The 14,459-nt window shown below is 34.2% G+C and overlaps 2 protein-coding genes across 2 annotated transcripts in view; one reads left to right on the top strand and one right to left on the bottom strand.

Moving 5' to 3' along the window:
- The window catches only part of LOC139074570 (olfactory receptor 1165-like), a 29,108-nt gene extending 21,075 nt beyond the window's left edge, over positions 1-8,033 (top strand). The window contains exons 3-5 of the mRNA XM_070566011.1: positions 2,908-3,114; positions 6,163-6,355; positions 7,350-8,033. Of these exons, the coding sequence (XP_070422112.1) occupies positions 2,908-2,931 (24 nt within the window). The 3' untranslated portion in view covers positions 2,932-3,114; positions 6,163-6,355; positions 7,350-8,033. The remainder of the gene's footprint in view (positions 1-2,907; positions 3,115-6,162; positions 6,356-7,349) is intronic.
- LOC139074340 (cTAGE family member 2-like) overlaps positions 1-14,459 on the bottom strand; it is a 624,763-nt gene that overhangs the window by 161,760 nt on the left and 448,544 nt on the right. The window lies entirely within an intron of this gene.

Genomic DNA, 14,459 nt, shown 5'->3' with positions numbered 1-14,459 from the left:
ACAAATAGCTGCTAAAATAACACTAGTGTTCATCCTTCAAGAAATCCAAATTCAACTGTTGACAGTAGGGCAGTGAAAACAGTCATTGTACAAGGTAGAAAATAATAAGTATCATAGAGGATTTGAAAGAAAGGAAAGTTCAAATCTATTTAGGGACTTTAGAGAGATGCTTTCTTAAATAGGTATTGTTTAAAATTGTCCTTGAACAAGAGAATGAATAGAATTTTAGGAGACACATTTCAACAAGGAGTTTTACTCAAGAGACAGACAGCATGGCAAAATCAAAGAGGTCAGAATGCAATACTTAGTTAAAGATGCAACAAAATTTTTATTGAGAGAATACTTAATAACATGTATGTATATATGTGTGTGTGTGTGTGTGTGTGGGTGGGTGGTATATTGTGTATACAGGTTACTTGGCACAAACAGAAAGCAGATAAGACATGATCTTTATTCTGAGTGTGTTTCAGGATGATAAGCTACAACAAGCTCCACCAGAGGCTTAGAAATAGGAGGCTGGATCTCAAAAATCTTATATGTAAAAGGTAAGCAGGATGAGTGTCTACCCAACTTGTACTGCATGCTATCATTCTTCCTATAAACCCATCAAAAACATGATCGATTCTTTATGATTCTTTTTTCTGCACATGAGCATAATCTCTCAACCCTTCTCAACTGAACTCCCACTTTAAATTAAAAAAAAACAGTGTTTGGAGTTGCCTCAAGTGTTGAAAACTAATTGCCTACATAACTTTATTCAAAATAAAATGAAAACCAGGCAATCCTTAGTATTAAGACCTATTTAATCTGGCAAATTAAAAATAGTAGATTTTTCTAATGTTAATAGCTCACTATTGCTTGAATAACTTGTACAACCTTCTCTTTCTCTTTACTCAATATACCTAGATAAAATTTCAAACTAATCATCAATATAATATAATCAATATAATATAATCATCAAGATGTATGTTTCCAGGTAAGGGAGAAAACGTGAGCTGGGAAACAATTTTATATGGATTCGATAATGCTTTTTGAATGTTCCTATTATTTTAAACTTATGATCATTATTAAAATGTTCCATTCGTATACATTATATGATAAATAATCAATTAAATAATCATTTTCTATGGAAAGATAAAATATGTATGAAATTGTTTTAGATAGTCGATGTCTGATGAGGGAATTTTTCTCTTCTATTGACTTCAGTTTCTCTATGTATTCACAAAAGCGTCTTTCACTATACTTCTGGCAATTAAACAATTTCTAAATTTCTTTGAAATTAGGAAATTATTTACAGTAATCTTAAATTGAATCAATGATGGTTACTGACATACTTATTTTACTTCTGTCCTGCTTGGATCAAGGATGATCACAGTTTGTGGTAGAGCACAGCTCATTTTACTTTTACTTTGAGGAAACCAAAGACCATGATGTGTAAGTGACCTGGTCAACATTATACAAGTAATTGTTGATAAAATTAATACAATCATCCAAGACTTCAGACACATCAGAAGCCCATTTTCCACTAAACACTGGCCTACAATCATATTGTTCTCATTTTCAAGTTGGGGCGTTTCAGATTCTTTATGGTAGATTCTGTAGCTTCTATATAGAATATGACTCATGTTAGTAGTTTTCACATTTTTTTGTTCATGTGCTTCTCAATTAGTTTTTAAAAGGTATATATCCCCAAAATTTAATTTTACGTATAAAATATTTCACCTTAAATAGTAACAAAAAGTAATTTCCATTGCATAGCATAATTCATTTAAAATACATACATAATAGCAACAACAGCAGTCAGATTTATGCCTTTCCTTCTCTTGAACTTATTCAGTTCTACTCCTCTCATTGAACATTATAATTTTATTAATCACATTCATAATTTTTATTTTGTGTGATCATAATGCTTTTGACAAAATCAAAAGTTTTTCTGGGGCCGGCCCAGTTTGCAGTGGTTAAGTGCGCACATTCAACTTCTCGGTGGCCCGAGATTCGCAGGTTCGGATCCTGGGTGAGGACATGGCACCACTTGGCAAAAGTCATGCTGTGGTAGGTGTCCCACATATAAAGTAGAGGAAGATGGGCATGGATGTTAGGTCAGGGCCAGTCTTCCTCAGCAAAAAGAGGAGGATTGACAGTAGTTGCTCAGGGCTAATCTTCCTCCAAAAAAAGAAGAAGTTTTTCTTTCTTCATTAAGTTAACCTTGCAATGATACAATAATAATTATAATACTAATTAAGAATATAATTGCTTTGCAAATTTGGATATAATAATTAAAATTGAAAACGTATGTTGAGAAATATTTCTTTCTGTGAAAAATATTGAGTATCATGTTTGGATTTTTTCTTTCAGTTAATTAAGATATTCTTGGAAAGACATCAATTAATGTTAGAAAGCAAGAGCGTTCAGCATCATTTTTATTTCTACATTTTAATAGATGAAAATAATGAAGCTATTTGGTCATATTAAATGTAAGTGGGAATAGAAACTGTGCCAGAAATTGTGCTGTAATAGTAATATCACTCAACTCTTTCAACTCCTTCCAATTATGTGCCAATTTCTCACAATGATATTTCATCAAAAATTTTTTAAATAATTCATTAAACAAAATTAAATTGTCTCCTAATTTTGTTGAAGGCTAAAATGGTGGAAATTATAACTTTCAAAAATATTTGTTACCCAGTGTGGTAGGAAACATGGTCTAACCTCTTTTGTCCTCCCCATATCCACACCTCTTTACAACATTTCTGATCAAATGGTGGAATCAACTTTCTCCACTCCTGGAACGTAGGCTGCTAATGTGACTAGCTTTGTCTTACAGAAGGTACCTGAAGTGACAGTGTGGAAGTTTCAAGCCTCTGAGCAGCCTTGTGACTTTTTCACAATCTTTTGGAATTTTCGCAGTCTCTTAGAAAAGCTGTTGTGTGAACAAGAACAGACGAGCATATTGGATAATGAGAACCACAGCCTCCAGACTTGAGTGTGCAGCTTCTTAGATCATCTCATCTGCCAAGCTTATATCATAAACATAGCGGACCAAGTCAGGATCAGCCATGTCAGGACCAGATCAAAAGTACTAACTTAATGACTCATGCAATAGTGCCCAGTACAGTAAGTAGTTGTTGTTTTTAACTAATATGTTTTGGAGTATTTGTTATGCAATCATTAGAACCCCTCACTTGCTTAATTTCTGAAAAAGTTACCACAGAGAACTTCCAAGTCTTATAAGAGTTAAGCATATTTGTTATTCTTCTACTTAGAGGCACCTTGATTAAAATGATGGAACTTTAAAGTTTAGAAAATGTAACATTTTCTTGATTTTATTGAACCTTGCTAATACAATATTTTGCTAAAATCATATTATGTGTTTTAAACACATTTCAACAAAAACTTAGAACTTCATATTGATATTATTCAATTTATGGATAATGACCATGAAATCAATTTCTATAAAAATTTTATATTTACACCCATTTTTAAAAACACCTGCTATGTCTAAGTGTAATACAAACAAACAAAGTATCTTTCCTGTGAGTGGGTTGCCCAGATGATCTAAAACATCACTGCCAATGATGCTCTTTATAGATGTTCTTTTACTTTTATCATCATTAGACTCTCTCCTTCAGGGGGATGTGTTCTGTGACAATAGTTTCAGGGGGGACTAAGAACAAAAGGAACGGATGTTAAAAAATACTGTCATCAAATCTACTAGATATCTGATTTCAAAACACAGCATTGGTTTGAATACATGTCTAATGCCATTATTTTCCATGAAAATAAATATGTACCAAATGCCAGAGTCATGATAAAGAGTCATACCAAGGTTTTGAAGTGTCTTGATTAAAGAAAACGTCAGGTTCCATGGAAAACAATATATCAAATTGTTCTTATGTTTTAGATTCCGGAAATTTGCTTTTGTCTTTTTTTTAATCGGAGAAATTTACATAGTAATATGTGAATGAACAAGAGGAACCTTTGCTTTTGAAAAATGAGAGACAAGGAATTGTCAGAGTTCTAGGTAGAAAGGAGACCCAGAAACACTCCTTGAACTCGTGAAATTATCAATTTTAGGAAAACATGCATAGGTTGTTGAGAATTTTGAAACTGATTAACTGTGACTAATTACGTTGATGGGATTCTTGAAATGTTTGTTATATCCAAGGGCACAAACCGTAGATAGTGGTTTGAACGCTGTCCATTTAGGGAAACATTGTATGATCAGAAAAGGAGCAAACTTGTGAGAGATCCTTGAGGCAATCCCATTTAGTGGCCTCTGGCATTGAGTAAGGACTGTGCCATCCCAGCATCATTCAGTAGCTCTGCTCTTCCTCACAGGGTCATATGTGCGGCACAATCCAAAGAGCAGAATATGATCTCATTATATCAGTGATTCTGTGTGTCACTTTGGGCAAGTTACACCTGTCTGTACCTCAGTCACCTCATTCATAAAGGTACATAGCTGTACCAAGCTCACTTATTTTTATAAAGATGAAATGTGTTAATAGTTGTATTCAGAACAGGACCTAGTACATAGGAAGTAGTCAATAAATGTGAGCAATTATTATTATTCTTAGTAAAATAAGTTCATTATCCCCACCCCTTTGTGGGATTTGTACAACTCTGGTGTGGCTTCAGACTCTATGCCCTCCGGGAAGAAGCTTTTGAGAATAAGACATTTATAAGACGTATTCATATATTTTACAATGGCAATGTGATCCCTGGCTGCATCCCTGCTTGGATGCAGCATAAAATGATCTGTAAACTTCATAAACTCTGGAAGAAATCATGGTGAATTATAATAATATGTACCATGTTGGGATAGTATTTCCCGCTGTTTATATCTCATAGAAGTCATTAATTGTCTGAGTCTAAAGCTGGTGTTTTCTTGATATCTTGCTGATGTCCAACAGAGATCAATGATTGTTTTGAGAAACTTAAGGAAAATGGATCCCAGAGGTACACATACACGAAAACAAAAGCCTATAACATTTTACATCATAGCAGCTTCATAAACTTGGGAAGCAATATCTAGCCACAGGTTGGTTGATTGGACTACACTCGGTTTTGGGGAATGGGCATGAATGATATTTGCTAGGATCTGAAATCTTCTCTTTCTTTCTTTTCTTATTGGAGAAATTTATTATAGCCATGTGTAAGAAAAGGAGGAATTGTAAAGGAGGGCAGTAGTATTAGACACAGTTTTTAAAAATCTATATTTAGCCTTCTCTTAACTAGAGCGTGTTTTAAGAAGTGCCATGGTTTGAGCAACCATTTATGAAAATATTTTCCCCTTCTGTATTGAAAACCAAGCTTAATAGGAAATGGGAACAACTTAATCTGCAAAACCAATATATTGTAATAACTATTAGTGTAAGAGGGAAAAGAATGTAAACAAAATGGGAAGAATGCTTGATTTCTCTCTCCTTCCCACTTCTTCCTCTCTCACACTAACTCCATCTATGGAATCTTATAAAGATTGCATGGAGATTCTTGTGACACTCACTCTGATGCTGCGAGTGGCAGCAAGGGGCCCTCAGGATGGCTGATGTGAAGACAGAGATGTGAGAACCACCTCAGAAGCAGAAAGGAGAGGAATATTTTGGCCTTGTGCAAAACACTTTGAAGTGGCTCTCCATATCAGGTTTCTCAACCTTGGTATAACTGACATTTTGGGCAAGATAACATTTTGGTGTTTGTGTGTGTTGTTGGTATGTGTGTGTATGTGTGTGTGTCAGGGGAGAGACTGTCATGTGTATCATAGTGTTTACCAGCATCCCTAGTCTCTATCCACTAGATGTCAGTATCACCCTTGCCTATTGTGACATCCAAAACTGTCTGCAAACATTGGCAAATGTCCCACGGAGATCAGAATAACTCCTGGTTAAGAGCGACTACTCTATAAATAATCAACAGTCTGATTTTTCATTTTTAGACTTTGAAACGGGAGAAGGTTTATAATATTATGTACAACTTTGAACTTAGAAAAAGACAACTCGTTTTTACTGGCCATTGAGGAGAGAAAATCATATCGTCACCATAGTTATTTGTTTTCAAAGTGGGATTTCTTGATGCATCTATCCTTCACCTCTTTGTAATCACTTAAGAATGAGGAAAATAGCTGGTGGTGTTGTGTTTTAATCCACATTCTCTTTCTTCCAGGAATAACCAACCAATGCCTCCACAGTCATGTACATACCTATCAAGGGTCAGGAGATATACAACAAATGAAAGTGTTCTCACTGTTGGCATTTTCTATATGTTAAAGGCCTTGGATGTATCCTTCCTTTATTTAAAATATCTCACCCTCCTTCCCCACTCTACTCCATAAACCTTACATTTTGTGAGAAGTGAGGCAAGTTTCTACATTGCTTTTTTTTAAAAAAAATGATTCAAATCAAATATTTATCTGTCATGGATGATGTGAGAATTAAAAACAAAATATAAGTTTTGTAAACTCATATAATATTATGTTTGTGCAATCTAGTGTTACTATTTTTTACCTTGCCATTTTATGATAGTCATTTTTCAGGTCATTGAAACTTCCTCAAAAATGTCATTATAATAGCTGCATAGTATTCCATTATATATATCTACTGTGACTTTAGACATTTTACTCTTGTTTGACAGTTTATTTCTAAGTTTTACTACCATAAGTAATGCTGCAATACAAAAGCAAGCATTTGTATTAATAATTTCATATTTACATATTTGATGATTTCTCCAAATATATTTAAAGTTCTGAATTTATTTAGCAAATAGGTCATTATAAGGCTTCAGAGTCATAAACAGTAAGTTTCAGTGCAAGAGTACCAATTTGCTAAACAATGGCCAACACTGACTAGCACAATTAACAAAATCACTATACTAATTTTAGAGAGAAAAATGCTAAATGTAGAGTATAAAAGCTACTTTCTTCGTTTAAAACATATTGATGAAAAATGAACAATTGTGGATTGAGCATACTTCTCCTTGTTTCAGTAGAAAACGGGGAAGGGTACTATATATTATAAAAAAATATTTTCTAGGATCTCCGTATTTCCAGTATTGATTAAAGAGTTGGCCAGGAAAAAAGGATTTAAATTTCATAAAATAATATGGCTAATTAAATAATATTTAATGTGTTTCTAATGATTCTGTTTCAGGCTCTAAATTGTATAGGACTAGTTTAAATAATCATACAAACTCTTATAGAAGTGAATGCTTTTATGTGATTCATAAATTAGAGTGTGAGCTATATGCATTTGTATGCTACAATGTCTGAACTTTTCCTAAACTTCCTGAAAGCAATATCTTATTTCTTTGCTAAAAAAATTAACTATCCTACTTATTCTCGTGTCCTTTTTTAGGAGACAGTCAAAACTCAATTTGGGATCAAACAACAGAGAATAACTATTAGTACTTTGCTCCAACCCAAATAAAGTGGGGACATGGACAAGGAGAACTGTACCACTGTGGCAGAGTTCATTCTCCTGGGATTAGCAGATCTCCTTGAGTTGAGGATATTTCTCTTCCTGATGTTTCTTCTCATCTATGGAGACAAGGTTTTGGGAAACCTGGGCATGATTGAACTGATTCACGTCAGCTCTCAAGATCACATCCCCGTGTATGTTTTCCTCAGCCACTTGTCCTTTGAGGATTTCTGTTACTCCACAATCATTGCGCCCAAGATGTTAGCTAACTTCTTAAATGAAGACAAAGCCATTTCCTTCCTGGGATTCACTGTGCACTTCTATTTATTTTCTTCATGTGTGGTAACTGAGGTCATTCTGCTGTCTGTGATGACCTATGAATGTTTTGTGGTCATCTGTAAACCACTGCTGTACATAGCCACCATATCCCAGAATCTCTGTATGGAGCTGGTGTCTCGTTGACACCTCTGTAGGACTGTTTCCAAGTCTCAGGAATGCTACCTCTGAAATGTTTCTCACCACATAGTCTTCTTCTCTATGTCCATTACCATTTAATATCTCAAGTATTATAAAGTTTACCATCAATAACTGTATGCACATTAAATAATTTTACTCATTCAATAGTGAGACAATTTCTTTACTATAATTGTAAGATAAATCCAAACTCACAGATGCTATAATAGGTGAAAATATACCTTAAAAATAGATGAATCATAGTATTGTAAGGGATCAGAATTTGCTATCCCAAAAGCAGTCTTTTTGGCTTGATTATTTTTAAGAAAAAAAGACACAGGAAGAAACTTTGACCTTCCATATAACTGCCTAAAATACTTTAAAAAAGTACTCTTCCAGGAAGGAGATATCACCATAGAAAACTATAGTACACTATGAAATATAACAGGTGTAGTAGACACAGTGGAACCTAGCAAGGCCCATTTGATCAAAGTCCTCTCCATATCTTATTGTCTCTGTGTGGTGTGACAAACATTTGTTCACAAAACATTTGCTTTTTCATCTCCACAGGAATTGCCTTCCTCCCTTTTTAAGTCCCAAACCACTGCCCTTAATGTCCTCTTTTGTCTATAGCTGAAGGTGGTATTTAAGGTGGTTCCTTCAGCCATTTGGGCAAGTTACTTAGCTGTCCTGTGTTTCTCCCATGTTTATATGTTATTAAATTTGTTTAATTTCTCTCCTGTTATACTGTCCCATGTCAATTAAATTCTTAGACTAGCCAGATTAACCTAAAAATGTAGAGGACTATTTTTTCCTCCTCTACAATATGGCTTCAAATGTTGATGCTTTTCTCTAGAATTCCGTCAGGAAAAAGCAATAATTCTGTCAGAAAAAAACCACTAATATTTATACGTGTCTACATCTATTCTTGGGAAGACATATCAATATGTGAGGAGGATACACAAATGAAAGAGATATTGTTCATGATATCCAGGAACCCATAGTCTAGCTGGAGAGGAAGTCATGTAAATATATAAACTGATAACTACATCACACTGTGGCCCAAGAAATAATTAATGAAAGGGTGATTCACACAAATTGCTACTTTCAGAGAATAATGACCTTGTCTGGAGGAGTCAGGAAAGGTTTGAAGGAAGGGTTCATGACTCAGCCATGTTTTGTGGATGAATAAGATAAGTAGTAAAGTAAGGGTATCTAGATTGATGAGGCATTGCATAAATGTGCAGATATTAAAACAGTGTATTGATAGAGATGGATAGACAGAAACTTCAAAGATAGATATAGATATAGATATTTATGGAGCCTGAAATTTGTACAGAAAGGGGACAGCTCTAGTAGATAGCTCTAGTAGAGAAAACCTGGGAGGAAATTTTAGGAACTTGGATATGCAAGTATAAGTAACTATGGGTCACTTAAATTTACAATACGTGGAATGATTTGCTCATTATAAATTCCAATTATTTATTTTAATTTATTTTACACTTATTTAATGTATCTATTTTTCAAATAAGTGATATATTCCCATTGGTAACTTCTTTTCTCCTGCTCTGTGGAAAATGCCTAATGTGTACTTCCAGAGATATTTTATGCACATCCAAACAAATATCTATGTATGAGTTGATTTTCTTTGGAAATAATTATTTTGGTGGCAGCGTGGCAGAAACATATAAGAGGGTGAATCCATAGGCTTAAAGAGCAACTTGGAGGCTATTGAATAATACAAATGAGAAATAATAAAAATATGATCTAAATAAATGCCAATGGTGAGAGAGGACAGAATCATGAATTTGTGAAAATGTGATATTTTAAGGTACTGCATGGTTCTGGATGAAAGCTTTGTGATAACTTTGAAGTAAGATGATATTATGATGAGAATGGCATACAATACATTTATCAGGTATACAGCATGTTTGCAACAACTTTAGAAACCCTATCATAGTAGTTCTAGCCAGATGTACCTTCTTTTGGGGACAGTGAGAAAATAAATTCTCATTTGTGGTCCCATCATCAATTTTTATGAGGAGATGCTCTGCCCCCAATACTCTCAGCAGGATCATAATGAAGACACTGTGGGACCTGGGCAGGATCTTTCCACTCCCTAAGCATGGTTAATAGAGACCAGGGACATGGTAGATACTTCAGGAATATTTGTTGAAAGACAAATACTACATGATCTCACTTATATGTGCAATCTAAAACAGTCAAACTCATAGAAGCAGAAAGTAGAATGGTGGTTGTCGGGCTGAGGAGAGGGAAGTGGAGAGATATTGCTCCTTACAGCCAACTGTACTGGGACTCCTCAAACATAGTAAAGTGACTGTAGGGTCCATAGCATCAATATGCAGCTGAGAATTACAATCAGCTGGCCAGAGGGACAGCCTAGACTCCCTGAGAATTTGTAGCAAGAGTAACCTTGCCACAACAAAAGGGCACACACAGCCCACACAAGGGTCAGTCCTGGAACATTTGGAACTGATGACAAGAGGGAAGCACATTGCTGTGCCTCAAAAGGAACCTCTTCCATAAGGCCTCTTCTCCAACATCAGGAGACATAGATGATCCACCTAATACTAGACATAAACACAGAAAAAGAGGCGAAATGAGACAAAGGAATATGTTCCAAGCAAGGGAACAAGACAAAACCTCAAAAAAAGGACAAAATTAAACAGAAATAAACAATCTACCTAACAAAGAGTTCAAACGTAAAGTCATAAGGATGTTCATTGATCTTCAGAGGAGAATAGATGAACACAATGAGAACATCAACAAATAACTGAAAAATATAAAAAACGAACCAATCAGAAATGAAGAATACAATACTGTAAATGAAAAATACACTAGAGAGATTCAATAGCAGAGCAGATGATCCAGAAGAACGGATCAGTAAGCTTGACAAAAGACTAGAGGTAATAACCCAAGCTGAACAGCTAAAACAAAAAGTAATTCAAAAGAAAGAGAACAGTCTAAGGGAACTCTGGGGCAACATCAGGCATATGAACATTCATATTATAGGTGTCCCAGAAGGAGAAAAGAAAGACAAAGGAGCAGAGAACCTATCTGAAGAAATAATAGCTGAAAACCTCCCTAACCAAAGGAAGGAAACAGAGATCCAAGTACAATAAGCACAGACAACACTAAACAAGAGAAACCCAAAGAGGCCCAAACCAAGACACATTGTAATTAAAATGACCAAAATTAAAGTAAAGAGATAATTCTAAAAGCTGCAAGATAAAGGCAGCAAATGAGATAGAAGGGAAACTCCATAAGGCTATCAGCTGAACTCTTAGCAAAAACCTTCCAGGCTAGAAGGGAGTGATATGATATATTCAAAATGCTGAATGGAAAAAAACCTGCAGCCAGGACTACTTTACCCAGCAAGGTTATCTTTCAGAGTGGAAGGAGAAATAAAGATATTCCCAGACAAGCAAGAGTGAAAGGAGTTTATCACCAAGAAAACAGGTTTACAGGAAATTCTAAAGGGACTTATTTACATGGAGGAAGAGAAGAACACAAATAAGAGTAGGAAAATTATCAAAAACAAAAAAGGCAATAACATCACTGATAAAGGCAAAAATACAGTAAAGGTAGCAGATCAAACACCTATGAAGAGAATATGGAGGTCAAAAGAGAAAAGTACTAAAATTACCTATTTCAATGATAATAAGGTAATGTATACACACAAAAAATAAGAAGTTACTTATGATATCAAAAAGGTAAAATATGCACATTGGTAAGCAAGTCCATAGAGCTTTTAGGAAGAGGTCAATCTAAAGAGACCATCAATTCAATATAGATTGCTATATGCATAGATTATTATATATGAACCTCATGGTAACCAAAAACCAGAAATCGATAACAAATACACAAGCATTCAAGAGAAAGGAATCTTAACATAATACTAAAGAATTCCATCAAACCACAAGAGAAGAGAGAAAGCGAGGAAGAAAGAAACAGAGAAGAATGACTAAATCACCACCAAAAAAGTAACAAAATGGTAAGTACATATTTATCAATAGTTACTTTAAATTTCAGTGGTCTAAATGCTCCAATCAAAAGGCACAGGTTGACCATGTGGATAAAAAACCAAAAGACACATATATATGCTGCATACAAGACATCAATTTCAGATGTAAAGACACTCACAAACTGAAAGTTATAGCTTGGAAAAAGATATTGCATGCAAATTGTAAAGAAAAGAAAGCTGGCATAGCAATACTTATATATCAGGCAAAATAGACTTTAAAACAAAAACTATGACAAGACAAAGAAGGGCACTACATAATGATAAAGGGAACAATCCAACAGGAGGATATAACACTTGTAAATATCTATACACCTAACATAGAACACTTAAATATATAAAGTAATTATTAACAGATATAAAAGGAGGAATAGATAGCAACACAATAAGAGTAGGGGACTTTAACATTCCACTTACACAAATGGATAGATCATTGAAACATAATATTAATAAAGAAATATTGGCCCTAAACAACAGATTAGACCAGATGGACTTAGTAGATATATATATAGAACATTCCATCCAAATACTGCAGAATACACTTTCTTTTCATATGAACCTGCAACATTCTCAAGGATTATCACTTATTAGGCAACAAATCAAGTCTAAATAAATTTAAGAATATTGAAATAATACAAAGTATCTTTTCTGAACACAAAGTTATGAAACTAGAAATCAATTACAGGAAGAAAATCAAAAAAGCCACAAATATGTGGAGATTAAACAAAATGCTACTAGACAATTGGGTCAATGAAGAAATGAAATGAGAAATCAAAAAATACCTGGACACAAATGAAAATGAAAATATGACATGTCAAAATCTATGATATATAGCAAAAGCATTTCTGAGAAGAAATTATAACAGACACCTCAGAAATACAAAAGATTATAAGTGAATACTATGAAAAGCTATAACACCCACAAATTGGATAATCTAGAAGAAATGAGTAAATACTTAGAATCATACAAGCTTCTAAACATGAATCAAAAAGAAACAGAGAATTTGAATAGAATACTCACAGGTAAGGAGATTGAAACAGTAATCATCAATAACCTCACCCATAATAAAAGTACAGAACCAGATGGCTTCCCTGGTGAATTCTACCAAACATTCGAAGAAGACTTAATACCTATCCTTCTCAAAGCATTCCAAAAAATTAAAGAGGAAAGGAAGCTTCCTAGCTCATTCTAGGCAGCCAATGTTACCCTGATATCAAAACCAGACAAGAATATAACAAAAAAGGAAAATTACAGACCAATATCACTGATGAACATCGATGCAAAAATCCTTAACAAAATACTAGCAAATCAAATACTATACATTAAAAAGATCATGCACTTTGATCAGGGGGATTCACTCCAGGGATGCAGGGATAATTCAATATCTGCAAATCAATCAACATCACACACCACATTAATAAAATGAGAATAAAAATCACAAGATTGTCTCAATAGATGCAGAGAAAGCATTTGACAAGTTACAGCATCCATTTGACATAAAAACTCTAAATAAAGTGGGTATAGAAGGAAAGAACCTCAACATAATAAAAGCCATATATGACAAAACCACAGCTAATATCATTCTCAATAGAGAAAAACTGAAAGCTATCCCTCTAAATAGAGGAACCAGACAAGGATGCCCACTTTCATCATTCTCACTTAACATAGTATTGGAAGTCCTAGCCAGAGCAATCAGACAAGTAAAACAAAAAAAAAAGGGATCCAAATTGGAAAAGAAGTGAAACTGTCACTATTTGATGACATGATTTTGTATATAGAAAACCCTAATGAATCAACTAAAAACTTTTAGAAATAATAAATGAATACAGTCACGTTGCATGATCCAAAATCAACATACAAAAATCAGTTGCGTTTCTATACACTAACAACAAAGTAGCAGACATAGAAATTTAGAATACAATCTCATTTACAATTGCAACAAAAGGAACAAAATATCTAGGAATAAACTTAACCGAACAGATGGATGATCTGTACACTGAAAACTATAAAACACTGTTGAAAGAAATTAAAGACACAAATAAATGAAAAGACATTCCATGCTCTTGGATTGGAAGAATTAACATACTTAAAATCTCTATACTCCCTAACACAGTCTACAGATTCAGTGCTATCCTTATCAAGCTCCCACAACAGTTTGCACAGAAATGGAACAAAGAATCCTAAAATTTTTATGGAACGACAAAAGACTGCAAATAACCAAAGGAATCCTGAAACAAAAGAACAAAGCTGGAGGTATCACACTGCCTGAATTCAAACTATACTACAAAGCTATAGTCACCAAACAGCATGGCACTGGGACATAAACAAGCGCACAGATCAATGGATCAGAATTGAGAGGCCAGAAATGAAACCACACGTTCATGGACAGCTAACTTTCAACAAGGGAGCCAAGAGCATACAATGAAGAAAAGAAGGTTTCTTCAATAAATTGTATTGAAAAAACTGGACAGCCCCATGCAAAAGAAGGAAAATAAACCGTTTTCTTACACATATGCAAAAGTTAAGTCAAAATGTATTAAAGACTTGAATGT

The sequence above is a fragment of the Equus przewalskii genome, chromosome 11 (genome assembly GCF_037783145.1).
Source record: "Equus przewalskii isolate Varuska chromosome 11, EquPr2, whole genome shotgun sequence".
NCBI lineage: Eukaryota > Metazoa > Chordata > Mammalia > Perissodactyla > Equidae > Equus > Equus przewalskii.
This window is presented reverse-complemented; position numbering and strand designations above follow the sequence as displayed.